The sequence below is a fragment of the Gymnogyps californianus genome, chromosome 1 (genome assembly GCF_018139145.2).
Source record: "Gymnogyps californianus isolate 813 chromosome 1, ASM1813914v2, whole genome shotgun sequence".
NCBI classification, from domain to species: domain Eukaryota; kingdom Metazoa; phylum Chordata; class Aves; order Accipitriformes; family Cathartidae; genus Gymnogyps; species Gymnogyps californianus.
Genome location: NC_059471.1, coordinates 79291116 through 79305527, shown reverse-complemented (window position 1 = coordinate 79305527; position 14412 = coordinate 79291116). Strand labels below are relative to the sequence as shown.

Sequence of the window (14412 nt, the reverse complement as noted above, 5' to 3'; positions counted from 1 at the left end):
CTGTTCTAAAACTTAATATTTAAAGAGATAGAGGAAAGAAACAGTATTTACCTTTTTGATTATTTGAAATGAAAGAGTACATTTGGAAATAAAGCATAGTAATGTGGGATATTTATTCCTGATTTTTTTTTTACGATTACTTGAAGAACTTATGTTGTACTGCCTAAGATTGTTATTGCATGTGTACCACATTAGGAGTGTATCCTTATGCTGGAAAAACAAAGATCCTTATTTCTTTTGGTCTGTCTTTATTTTTTGTTTTTAATCAAAGATGCTCAAAGAAAAAAAAAAAGAAAAAAAAGAACTTGCTACATGTGGCTAGGCTTTCAGTAGGAGGGGTGGAGGATGGTCCCAGGTAGCCTAGCAGATGGGTCCCTCTGTGATGGATGGGCCTCGATCCCTTACATGGTAGCTACAGTAGAAGTTAGCGAGTTCACAGGAATTTCACCATACTGCTTCATAGCCATTGCGTTTTTAGTTGGTTGTTTTTGATGTAACCAAAGTCTTCATTTGATTGAAAAATCTGTGTAGCTATAGGGGATATAATGACAAAGTATATACCAGGGGAATTTTCTTACAGATCTTTAAAGCAGTTCTCCACTTCCCCTTCTGATGATGTGTTCTGTTAAAAAAAAAACACAAGAAAGATATGAAGAAAGATACTATCTTCCTAATGAAGAATTATATGTTGAATTAATACAATAATTGTGTCAGTAATTTGATGTGGTCGCAAAGTGTCTAGAGCCATACTGGTTGTAATTGATGCAAACAAAAATGGATTTTGTTGATCTATAGCTTTTACAAAGAAATAACAAACCTGGAATGAAAATATTTTTCAACTGCTACTGTCTTGAGCTTGTTAAGTTATGCTAGCTATTCTTCCATATGCAATTTAATTTTTTTCCATGTATCTGATTTTCCCCTTGTATTTTTTCCTAATCTGTCTTGCTATGTTTATATGTATGCAAATAATAATTTTTTAAATGGCATATTTTTATTAAAGTGCATTTTCTGAATAATGTAAATCTTTGCTCTCTGGAGCTATTAGGGACAGCTGCATTTTAGCTCCCTTATAGTGAGGGAAGCCAAAAAGAGAAAGTAAACACACACACACACATTTACACACCAAAATCATGATGTGCTGGGGGAGTATAAGAGAGAACCCTGAAGAAACAACCTTTCTGCAACAGTGCTTTTCTGTGGCTGGCTACCTCCAATAGAAATGTAGAATAAACATACCCTGTGACAGATGAACTGAAGCTGTGATGCAGTGGGACTGAAGAAAATTAGCTATTTGAAAAGAGCACAACTTTAGAGAAAACTAACTATATCATAGCAAGGGCATAGGAGATAGGAAAAGTCTTCTTGTGTAATCTTTAGCCGACTTCTTTATATTACTACACACACGATACGCGAGCCTTGCTAAATGTTGCAGATTATTTAGAATAAATTCCTTTGAATGAATGCATTTGATTTTAATAAAGAGACATTTAGGCTACTGCTTTACATTAAGAGATCTTACTACTTCTATTAATGTAATATGGACTTACTTCACATGTGTCGTGGTTTAGGCCCAGCGAGCAACAAAGCACCACGCAGCTGCTCGCTCACTCCTCCCCTCCGGAGGGATGGGGAAGGGGAAATGCAACGAAAGGCTGGTGGGTTGGGACAAGGGCAGGGAGGGATCACTCACCAATTAAGGTCACAGGCAAAACAGACTCAACTTGGGGGGAAAAAAGGAAATAAATTTAAATTGTTACCAATCAGATAAGAGTAGAATGATGAGAGATAGAACCATGTCTTAAAAACACACCTTCCCCCCACACCTCCCTTCTTCCCAGGCTCAGCTTTGCTCCCGATTCCTCTACCTCCTCCCTGCCAGTGGTGCAGGGGGACAGGGAATGGGGGTTGCCGTCAGTTCATCACACGCTGTTTCTGCTGCTCCTTCCTCTTCCCTGGGGGGAGGACTCCTCACACTCTTCCTCTGCTCCAGCATGGGGTCCCTCCCACGAGGGTCAGCCCTCCACGAGCTTTTCCAACACGAGTCCTTTCCACAGGCTGCAGTCCTCCACGAACTGCTCTAGCGTGGGCTTTCCCACAGAGTCACAGCCTTCTCCAGGCCCAGCCACCTGCTCCGGCGTGGGGTCCTCCACGGGCTGCAGGGGAATCTCTGCTCCACTGTTAACCTCCATGGGCTGCAGGGGGACAGCCTGCCGTCTCACCATGGGCTGCAGGGGAATCTCTGCTCCGGCGCACCTCCTCCCTCTCCTTCTTCACTGACCTCAGTGTCTGCATGGCTGTTCCTCTCACATCCCACTCCTCTCTTCACTGCAGCTCTTCTTTTTTTTCCAGCAGTCTTTTTCCCCTTCTTAAATATGCTATCCCAGAGGTGCTACCACTGTCGCTGATGGCCTTGGCCTTGGCCAGAGGCGGGTCCGACTTGGAGCTGGGGAAGCTTCTAGCAGCTTCTCACAGGAGCCACCCCTGTGGTTCCTCCCCTGCTACTCAAACCCCGCCACACAAACCCAACACAACATGTTTCAGAATGAAGACATAATCTGTATTTGGAATAAAAAGTTAACTTGTATTTAGCATCGTATTTCAGTGAGAGGACAGAGTAGCATCTTTTAGGAAAAAATGCACTTGCTTATTAGTAGTATAACCATTTAAGGAGGCACAGGAAGGCTTTTAAATGGGTGATGCAGTGACATTAGAGGAGGAATAACACTTGTTCTTTCTGTCCAACTGTGGAAGTCTAACATCACAGAAGGGCATGTATTTATAGTTTAAAGGCTGTCTTCAAATACAAGCATGGAGCTGGAATTGTCAGTTATTAATTGGTTGATTAGATCCTGGAGAATAGAGAAGAAATCTGCAGAGGGCCACATCTACCGGTCGTATTTCCAGATAGATGGGTTAGTTAATGCACCTATTTTCTAATCTACACACTTTATTATCAGTAGTAATTGTAACTTCTCAAAGTTGGGCATATGACTATACTTGGGAAAAATGTACTGCAGATAAGATCATTGTTTATAGAATTGTCAAAATGGAGCAGAAAGGCTGGATCACATGGGAAATGCAAATCAGAGATGCTGGGGTGGCAAAGGAAAGAATTAAATGAACGTGAGGAGTAGGAATGTTTTGAGGGAGCAGGGACCAGACATAAGTATGACAGTGAATCAGGAGGAAGGGAATAAGATTACTTTAGTATAACCGGGCATGAAAAGTAGGATAAGAATTTATGCAGTTGGAAGATGAAAACAAAGAATTGTTCTCAAGTTGGTTCAAAGAGCCAAAAGTCAACTGGAGGCTTATCTACCTGAAACTAATATCCTGTGTCCAACACAGTTTGCATTCATGCCAAGAAGCAGAGCTGAAATGATTTTACAGATATGGAGGGATTTTCTCTTGTGAATTGGTAAAGACCAGACGTCTACTCTCGTTCTCCATTAGACACTGCTAATTGTTTTGTCTGGGAGAGGTATCCAGCATTTAGAATGCTGCAGCGAAGAAGCATTGAAATCTCTGTGTAGGAAACTCAAAACTTGCACCAAATAATGAAGTGTGTTTCCCTCTTACACAGACTGCTGTGTTTTCACTGTTCCCTGCGTTAACCTTCCCTGGAAGACTGGATCGGATTGAAGTTTCTACCCATTAGGCTTGAGGTGTTCATTACTCTGGGTTCACAGCATCAATAGATAAAGCTCTGATATTAACAGCTGTGACTGACAGCTCCCCTCCTCTGCCCAGTGTTACTTGCTTTAGTAATTGCAAAAGAGAGAAACTGAGCTCTCTTAGGGGCTAGTTTAAGCCAGGTGGATACCTGCTTCAGAAATTAAAACTATACCATTCAGTGAGAGGAGTGTATTTCTTTGACTTTGATTCCCCCACCCCCCGAGCATAACTCTGTGTATAAAAGAAAATGTTCTGCTGTGTGCTTTTCTCTCACTTACAGAGAGTTTGAAATAGTAAACATACATAATGTTGGAGACATTGCTTAATGAGCTTCTAGTGGGTGTGCTTATGCAATGATGTTGAACCCATTTTTGGCATATTTTGAGAAAGGCATCATTTGATGACAGAACAAGTATATACCTTCAGGAAAGTTCCATGATTTTTGTGTGGAGAAGGAACGTTTCAGATACAGCAAGAATTTTCATCTACACTAACTGATTGAAATAGGTTGTTACATTCAGTAAGACAACATTGTTGAAACACTGCTAAATACATTGTAAGTAGGTATAAATATTAATACATATACCTACATATATGCATATATATAAAAAATAAAATGTATGTATTTGTCTTGCAGGGGTTGATAAGCTGATCCGTCATTTACACAAACACAATGTACCCATAGCTGTTGCCACCAGCTCAGCTGAAGTGACATTTCAGATGAAAACAGCCAGACACAAAGACTTCTTTGGTCTTTTTCATCATATTGTGTTGGGAGATGACCCCGAGGTGAAGTGTGGCAAGCCACAGCCTGATGCATTTCTAGTTTGTGCAAAGAGATTTCACCCTCCTGCACCTCCAGAGAAGGTAAGAAGGGGAGGGAACAAATTAACTGAAAAGTTAGGAATATTCTGTTGGGGCTATATTTTGATTTTTTTTTTTAATGTGATAAATACTTAGATTAAGATTTAATATAAACATTATAAAAGTCAGCAACCTCTGTTTTAAAAGATGTTTATGCTGTTGAAGCAAGAGATTGTTGGAAAGCATCGTTTTCCTCCACTACGTATAATGGTTGTAATGCAGATTGTCCTGATTTACTACATGGTAGTGTGCAGTAATAGGAAAGTGTAATGATTTTCTGCTCTATGCATAAATCTGCAAGCTTAACTTCACTACTCAAAGTTTGGAAACAGTTGTTTAAACATAGATCAGTTTATTTTTCATACATTCATGGCTGATTTACCTCTTAAGTGTCTAAACATTAAAGATACTTCTTTGTAAAGAGGGCATATATTTTTCCTAAGCCATCTCTTTCCTCTTGCATTCTAAATCTCTGAGATCATAATTCTTGTGTTCTGATTTAAAACCGATCAGTTTGAGCAATCTTTCTCAAACAGTAGAGGTGTTTAGTTTCTCATATATAACTTTCCAAACTTGATTCTGAAATAGAAATCTGTAGGGAGAATATTTAAAAGATAAATTGAGAGTTAGTTAAAATAATGTCTTCGCGTTTATTTTAAATTGAATTGCCTTTCCCCTTAAATATTTTTCTCACTTCTTGTCTGTCCTGAGTGGAATGTAAGTTCTGAAGTTTTGGAGTTTCATTAGTGCAGAAAAATGCATGACATGCTAATTTTTAAGGAACAACTTTAGGTGGATTAGACTGTAAGTACTGTTTTCTCAGTAGGATTATTGAGGAAAAAAATGGTTACACAAATACATATGGAATGATTAGCTAAGATTCTTCAGCCTTTCATACGTCAAGTTCCCACCCAGAGTCTAAATGGTATTTGCATTGACTGGGAATACAAAGTGAAATAAGTTTGATACGATATGGCATACTATGAACAGTGTTAACCAAACTGGTTTTGGGTTTAGGGTTTTTTTTTTTTTCTGTTGCAAGTTCTCTTGGCATTCTGTGTATGTGCATCAACTTCATTTGGAAACTTACATGTTCAGAAAAGATACACCAAGTGTACATGATCATGTTCATGCAGATGGCAGTTCTATGGACATGTTAGGTACTTGTGCGAGTAGGCCTTGTATGTATGGTGTGTTCCAAATGTTGAAGAATCTGAGCAGCAAGGCTGTAAATTTCACCTTGGAGTCCGTAGCTATGAATTTGAACATGGTGATACTCAATTGAGAGCAAATATTGGGAAGCAGCCCAAGGTTTTGGAGGGAGTAAGAGAGGAGTTGAAAACAAGCTTAAACCACAGCTTAATGTTGCTTTCACATAAAATTATTCTTTCTTGCTTAACTGTATGTCTAGGGAACAACAAATCAGGATATGTTCCTGTAATGTTGTATGGTGTGTTTTTTGTGAAACAGGATGAGAGGTGTGTAATGCCTGCTTTTCAATTGGATGCAGGTGTGGCTGTAAGCTGTTGTGTAATTCTGAAAGTAAAAGGGCAGAAAGTATTGAGAATTTATATAAAGCTGAGTCATAACTGGTGTCTGAAGGAGAGGTAAGGAAATTCAATGTCAGCTGTGTTAATGACAAATTAAACTATTATTTCATGTGAGGAGCCTAATAGCAATATCCAGAGGGACAGCTTTCCCAAAACTCTTAGTTTATTTGGCTCTATTTCAGAAAAGTCGTAAGGTCGTAATAATTAAAAAGGACAAAAACATTTAAAAAACCAAGCCAAAACCAAACAACAAAAACAGTCACACTGTGTTGTAGAAATTTTTATTTATTTAGCAGTAAGTAGCCTTAGCTGTGTTAACAATGAAAAAAATATTTGAAGATAATGGTAGCATCTGTATTACACTTAATTTTAAACTTTAAAGGTATGTTAGACAAACAAAATTTCAGTGTTCATGGTAGTTTTGTATAGTTATTTTCTTTAACCTTTCTTTGAAGAAGAGCATAAATGTTCGAACCCATGCTTTTCCTTTATATGAAGTTTAACAGCATTCAGAGTTCCCTTAGTGCAGGTAATTCAGCTGAACTTTTTTTTATCGCATCTACAAAAGTCACAGGTGTCGAAGTGTGGGAATTTAGCACAACCACAGAACTCCCAAGAAGAAGAAAATCAAAACAGTACATGCAAAACTATCTGAAACATTCATGACCAATTGCAGTGTAGTGATGGCATCTGCAGTGTTTAGTCCCAAGTGGGGAACTAATAGAGCTACAGGTTTGGATTTCAGGCTAAAAATCAGTAACATGCAAGTTTGCAGCAAAATATCAGAAGGTATAGGTAACGTCTGCTTAAGCAAGTAATTGGAGTCAAGAGAAACGGATTATTAGAGCAATGTATTTGGTGCTTAGGCCTATACTTCTATGCTGTATGTGATTTGAATGTTTTCTGTTGGATTAGATTTACTCTGGTCCCTGGCTGAAAGCTGTATAAGGGTCTTTGGAGCTTTATGTCTGCATAAGCATTGGAGATTGTTTGATATGCACCTGGAGAGGACTTCCCCTTTAGCTTCCTGCTAAAGCAACCTAGTACACAAAACTACTAAACCTAGTACACAAAACTAAAGCAACCAAAACTACTTAGTGAAACAAACCTTCAGGTAGCAACTGAGGACAGTCAGATTTGCTTCAAAACTTCACTGCTGCCCCAAGTGAAAAATACAATGTAGCCATAGAAGGCCAAATCCAGAATTTAGCTGTAGTGGCATACCAGCCTGTGACTGTTGCTGTGCAGGCATATTTCTACAAGTAGGCAGTTCTTAAATGATACAAAAATGGATGTGACGTCTGCTTAGCTGTCATTGAAGGATGTCATAATTTTCCATCTGGGAATTTCTTAAATGTTGACCTTTTCATTTGCAGTCTTTGGTTAACTAGGAACTTAATAAGCGTAATGATGAAACCATAGCACAAGAATTTCAAACAAGATACACCCTGGCAAATTCAGCCTAGGTCTTACTATCTTGTGATGCATGAAGTTTCATACGAACTTCCAATACTAGTGACAATGCACTGTCATATGAGTAATTAATTAAATCAGTCAGGTAATCAAAATGTGATCTGCAGATTAAATACTAGAAATTTTGTCTTTTACTAAAATTCAATTTTTTTTTTTTTAAATATATGCTAAATTCTGCTCTCACATACACAGATGCAGCTTGTATGAAAACCAGCTGGAGCTGTACATATGTAGAAACAATGTGTGCTTGAATATTGTAGAAATTTCAGGCCACAATGTTCAAAACTTTGTGTTCTTTTCCATATATTTTATTTAGACATTTGAAAAAAACTTTTCAAAGTATTATTTTTGTTTGGGTTTTTTTATTATTTTCCTACCTTTATATGATCATTATTTGGAAAATAAGTTGTTTCATATTTTTCTAGAATTAGTTACTTAGTATTTTACTATGTTTCAAATTTTTACAACAGGAATTCCGTTTAAGGGAACCTTTAAAATGTGCTGCAGTGGTGTTTCATTGATGACACCACTGTGAAATTTGGTAAATTCAGCTATATATGCCAAGGGATGTCAAAGACAACAAGAAGGGCTTCTATAAGTACATAGGAGACAAAAGGAAGACTAGGGAAAATGTGGGCCCATTGCTGAATGAAATTGGGGACTTGGTTACACAGGACATTTAAAAGGCTGAAGTACTGAATATAGCAAGTTAGGAATGCCAGGTCCCAGAGACCAGAGGGAAGGGCTGGAGCAAGGAAGATGTACCCTTGGTGGAAGAGGATCAGATCAGGGAATACTTAAGCAAACTGGAGACGAATGAGTCCATGGGCCCTGATGGGATGCACCCATCAGTGCTGAGGGAGCCGGCAGATGTCATTTGCAAGGCCACTCTCCTTAATCTTTGATCCATCATGGTGACTGGGAGAAGTGTCAGAAGACTGGAGAAAAGCAGATGTCACTGCTATTTTCAAGAAGCGCAAGAAGGAGGACCCAGGGAACTACAGGCTGCTCAGCCTCACCTCAATCCCTGGCGAGGTGATGGAGCAGCTAATCCTGGAAATCATTTCCAGGCACAGTAAGGACAAGCAAATCATCAGGAGTAGTCAGCATGGCTTCACCAAGGGGAAGTCATGCTTGACCAACTTAATAAATTTCTACGATGAAGTGACTGGCCTAGCAGATGAAGGGAGAGCAGTGGCTGTTGTCCCCCTGGACTACAATAAGGCTTTTGACACTCTCTCCCATAAGATCCTCATAGAGAAGCTGTTGATGTATGGGCCGGATGAGCAGACAGTGAGGTTGGTTTAAAACTGTCTGAACAGCTGAGCCCAGAGGGTGGTGATCAGCAGCACAAAGTCTAGTTGGATGCCAGTGACTAGCGGTGTGTCCCAGGGGTCAATACTGGGTCCAGTCCTGTTTAACATCTTCATTAATGACCTGGTTAATGGGGCAGTTTGCTGATGAAGAGAATGCTCAGGGGGATCTTATTAATGTATATGAATACCTGAAGAGAGAGTGTAAAGAAGACAGAGCCAGGCTCTTTTCAGTGGTGCCCAGTGACAGAACCACGGGCAATGGGCGCAAACAAACACAGGAGGCTCTGTCTGAGCACAGGAAAACACTTTCTTACTGTGAGGGTGACCAAGCACTGGCACAGGTTGCCCAGAGAAGTGTTGGAGTCTCCCTTCTTGGAGATATTCAAAAGCCATCTGGACATGGTCCTGGGCAGCAGGCTCGAGCAGGGGGGTTGGACCAGATGAGCTCCAGAGGTCCCTTCCAACCTCAATCATCCTGTGATTCGGTGATAAACTTCACAGATTTGATCTGGAAAAAAAAAATAAGGAAACAAAAGTGCTTTTGCTAAACAATATTTTTCTGTTCCATTTTGATTTAAAGAGCTCAAATCATTTAAAATCATGCTTTTAGAATTTATAAATATTAGAATATTAATTTTTGTTTTAAAAGAGTTTATAATAGCCTTGCTGTTTGTGTGTTTCTGTGTGTATTTGTATATAAGATATATATATCAACTATAACTTTTCAATGTTATCTTGAAGCAATTTTGTTTCATAGTAACAAAAATGTTATGCTACTAAATTTATTTCAAATATGGCTCTAACTCAGAGGGTTTCAGACATTCCCATGCAAACATTTATACATACTTCCAATATACTCATGTCATTTAAAACACATGAATTAATTATTTACCTACTTGAGGATGTGGCAGGTCAAGGCCTTTCTTTCCAGTTGACTTTGGTTGTTTTGCCTATAGATTTTCTGTAAAATAAAGGACCTTACTAGTAGTATAATTTAAAAACAAACAAATACCATTTATATCCATTGTTTAAAAAGAGGAAAAGATTGTAGTAATACACATGGTCATAACTCTCTTACGAAGACTCAATCTGTTCTATTGAAAAAATTCCAAGTGATGTTAATCATCTCCTTAATTTAAAACACTATTTCTTTGCAGTTTCTTCCATTTCTAATTCATTAATTGATCCCATAGTTATGAATAATCTCTGTATCAAATCTAGTGAGAGCTCATTAAAATTTTTCAGACTGATTAAATGGCATTAGGATTTATGAGTCTCAGTGGACTTTTTATGTCATAGAAAAGAGAGGTTCAAAGAGAAATTTTCTGAGACTTTTTTGCTACAAAAGATGTAGTGAAAGAGTAATAGAGATTCAGAACATTATGACCATTTTGTAATTTTAGTCTATATTGTACAAGGAAAACAGAGGGTGAAGAAGGCTGATTTAGCATCTAGCACTTAACATCACCATTATTATTGTGAGCTTGTGTAAAAAGGATGCCAAAACCTATTTTTTATTTCTTATCCCCCCTGTTTTTTTTCTTTTTCTGCCTTTTTTTTCCCCTTCAACTGCACCACTTTTAGTGTATGCATGTAGTGTATGTATTTCACTTACTATGGTTTTCAGATAAACAGTTATTTTATTAGTGATGTTTCTGTTATTCCTTAGGTATACCTGGAGGTTGAATTTATTAAGAGTACTTTAAATAAGATACAGAAATTACGAAGGCATGAACAGCTGTTCTAGGTGGTGTACTGAGCTGTAAATTGGAATCCCTGCTGTTGAAATCACGTATTTTAGTCATCATAAATCTGCCCCTTTTCCATTTTATAAATAAATTGACTTGCACTCTTTCCTGAATGTTTACAATTCACAAAACAGACATTTTATTTTAGAAATAGCAAAAGCATTAAATGTAAAAATACATAGACATTTTTCAGCTTAGTTGAGACCTACATCAATGGCTGTCTCTTCAACCTTGGCTCTAGTCTGCCCTTTGAATAGGCCTACGTTACCAATTTTTCCTCAGCTGAAACACTCTTCTAAACAGCAGTTCATGGTATAAACCATTCTGGTTTACCCAAGCTCTGCTGTCTTATCTCCTTGGACTTACAATTTTTACCAGTTATTTTAGCATATTGCTAGATATTTGCTTTTTCCAGTGGTATAGCCTGCGATTGTAATGGTCATCGTACACCTGACTTTTAAAGCATTAGGCTGCATTCAGTGGGACAGATGAAGAAGAGTTTGTAGTAGATCACTGTTGTTCACATACATTGCAGTCTGTACAGAAGTGGATACAGCACGTGCCAGCAGCCGCTTACTGCATGAAGAGGGATCAGTGTTGCTCCACAACTCTTTCTAGCTGCCGGTGTGTTTTGAGGTAGAAAGTAGCATCTGGGCTTTCTTTTCAGAAGCCACTTGACTTTCTTGTCTGTACTGATGTAATTACAGTTCATTAATTAATTCAAATTAGGCAGTTGATGAGTTAGAGCCAATAAAGAACTTCCTGCGTCGTCTGATTTGTTGGTGCCAACTCCTGTGTAGCCTGGCAGTTAGTACGCTGACTGAAGGTCTGAGATGTTTGAGTGTTTCCGGTGTGTGTGTTTTCTTGTTGGGCTTTTTTGGAGATAATTTCCTCACTGCTGGCACAGAGTGCCCCTTTGGAGTCCCTTATCTGCAAGGTTGTGCTCCCTCAGCGTTCCCGTTAGCCTTGCATCCTGTGCTGCACAGTGGCCAGCTTCCAAACAGCAGAGAAGACTCTCCCTTGGCAGAAGTGTGTTGTGTGGGGGGGATGGTGCTCGCTGGGTGGTGGTGGGACTGCTGAGCAACTGGTTCAGTGCCACGAGAACTTGAAACTGCTGCTCCTGCATACACACGGCGTGCTTAAGTTTGTGGCAAAAGCAGACTTCACTCCCTTGATGAATTTAGATTACATATGGCAGATTTTACTGTTAGTGTACGTGGGGTGATTGGGAGGTGAATGAAGTATGTCGCATCATTTGTGTGTACCCAGATTAGTTTAGTTGTTCCATGCAGACATACCCTTAAGTGTTGAGAGTGGATAGCAAGTGAAATCTGAAAGGGTAAATCTATTGGCTTGAGAACAGGACATTTCCACTTGTCTGCCTTCTAACTGAGATGAGGTGCCAAGTTCAGTAGGAACCTCCCTTTCTGACTTTATAGTTTTTTGAGAAATGAGTTTTTTGCTTTCATGTGTGCATCCAAAATTGCCCGATCTCAACAGCTTGTGTCTATTTCTCAGGAACTAAACATCTCTTGCAGTTAATCTTTTGTAAAGCATAATTGGAAAAGTAGTCCCAGCGTGTTCCTAAAATGTCAAGAAAAATTGGCTCCATAGAGAACATAACAGCAATCTGAGACTTCTGTTTTCTTTCTAAAGCAGATCAGAAGAGAGTGCCTTATCTTGTCCACTGTGTGGAATACTTCCTCAAAAAATTGGGGAAAACAGCTTTTCGAGCACTCTATGACCTGAGGAGTTCAGTCCTCCAGTTTTTGGGTTTCCTTGGGGATTGTCCTAGTTACCACACGGTATGCCAGCTGTTTGCTCAGGAAGGTTCTTGACTAGAACTTTTTCCTGAATTCATAAAGCCTTTACTTTTCTTGCTCTGCAGTGTGACTGAAGACTTACTTATAGATGGCAAGTTGCGATTTGAGTATTTAGTATGTGTTGCTGGCCTAACTCTTGAACTCCTGCTACTGTGGGGCACTGCAAAATAATAAACAGCATAACTTTTTTTTACTTCCCCCCCACACCCCCGCTGGAGAAGCTATTGATTTCAGATAGACACTGGAGAAATTTAAAGGAATAAATTATTAATAAATTATACCTTTAAATTGCCTATTAGGCAATTTAAAGTAGGTAGGTATTGAACAATGTAGAGTTTTATGTGTTAAAACCTCCATCTTGAAATATTGCTAGAAGCTTACAGCTTGGGTTGCAAAGATCACGGCACCCTAGTGGAATGTACTTTTTATGTGATATGCTGCTGGACAGTCTGTTGGCTGAATCCTGCACCTTCCTCAGTTTCTAAATAGTCTAAGCATGTAGCCCTTATTTGTGTCTCCCAGGCTGGATGATGAAGCCTGTGATTATGAAGCTCAGCTTCCAGCTTTATAAGTGTAACGGACATGGCTGTAGAGAGAAGAATGTGAGATATTTCACCACATCTAACAATCCAGGACTTCTGAAGATCTGCTCTACACATGCACCTTTTCCCTAAACCCATAATTGGCCACTATTTTATATTTACAAGACAATTAAAGGAAGGAGACAGTTATGAAGTTGTTTGTTTTGTTTTGTTTTCAGTTATCATGCTCTCAGTTCACATGGTTGATTTTCTTCCTCCCTCTTCTCCTGAGGCATGTGTGCTCGTGTGTGCATGCTGCCCTTCCCCCCCATGCTGGCAGTCTTTATTATGTATTTGTGGAAGAAAAATGAGATGTTGCATGGCTTGAAAGTAATTTAGCTCTTAAGTGTTCCAGACGTTGCCCTTGTTACTGCAGTGCATGTTTATTTATGGATGTATTTGTCTTATGGAGATGAACAAAGTCATTGAAATTCCATGCAAAAAATAACCTGGTCAAGGTTTGCTTTCACTTAATGTATCTGATTGGAAGAGGAAAGAAGGATTATAATTGGTTCTTAGTCTTTGGGGTACCCTACTTGGGGGGTGGGGAGGCAGGAATAATTTTCTTTTCCTTGCATTTGTCTTGATAATGTATCAAGTAGCTGCTAAGGGACTTGATGAAATGTGATGCAGAATAAGAAATTATGTTCTGCAGCCTTCTTTGCTTCTACGTGAGGTGAGTGTGTAAGCACAAAGAGACTGGTACACCTCCAAATTCTAAAAGCATTATATTCAGATTAGCAGGTCACTGGAGATGCGTTGCTAATTGTTTTAGGGAACTCATTATGGGTATTATCACATATTAATTATGCATGGTAAATAGTAAAAAAGAGGGGGAAAATCCTTCTTTTATGATAAATTGCTCACTGAGTTATCTTTTCTTCCTTTCAAGACCTTGAGCATTTTTTGGAGATGCCAAACAGAGCAGTCATTGAATAATTAGATTTTAATTAACAAGAATTTTCACAAAAAAAATGTTTTTAATGTCTTTTGGGTTATAGCAAGCATGAATAAATCCTCTTTCAAAAAGATCTAGTGCACTGATCCTCTGGGTATCTCAAGTTACCTTTGTAATCACCCCAGAGCTGCTTGTAACAATGCTTTTCAACAGTTGCAGGACAAAGAATGAAGACTGAAACAAGGAATTGCATTGTTAGCAGTATTTTTTGGTTGCTTCTTTGTAAATTATTGTCATGGGGACACCTCCGGAAACCTTTGAAAGACTAAGGTCAACTATGTGTTGTTTTAATGCACTAAGGCTGGGGGACGGAGAGTTCATTTGTTTGCGTCTTTTTTTTTGTTTGTTTAAGTTGCTTGCTCTTTGTGGAGATGCAGTTGTAGGTAATTTTCAGAGAGCTGGTATTCGTGGTAGGGTTCTG

The 14412-nt window shown here is 38.8% G+C and overlaps 1 protein-coding gene across 1 annotated transcript in view; it reads left to right on the top strand.

Annotated features, from left to right (window-relative positions):
* PUDP (pseudouridine 5'-phosphatase) overlaps positions 1 to 14412 on the top strand; it is a 75635-nt gene that overhangs the window by 35506 nt on the left and 25717 nt on the right. The window contains exon 3 of the mRNA XM_050910814.1: positions 4316 to 4545. Coding sequence (XP_050766771.1) covers positions 4316 to 4545 — 230 coding nt within the window. The remainder of the gene's footprint in view (positions 1 to 4315; positions 4546 to 14412) is intronic.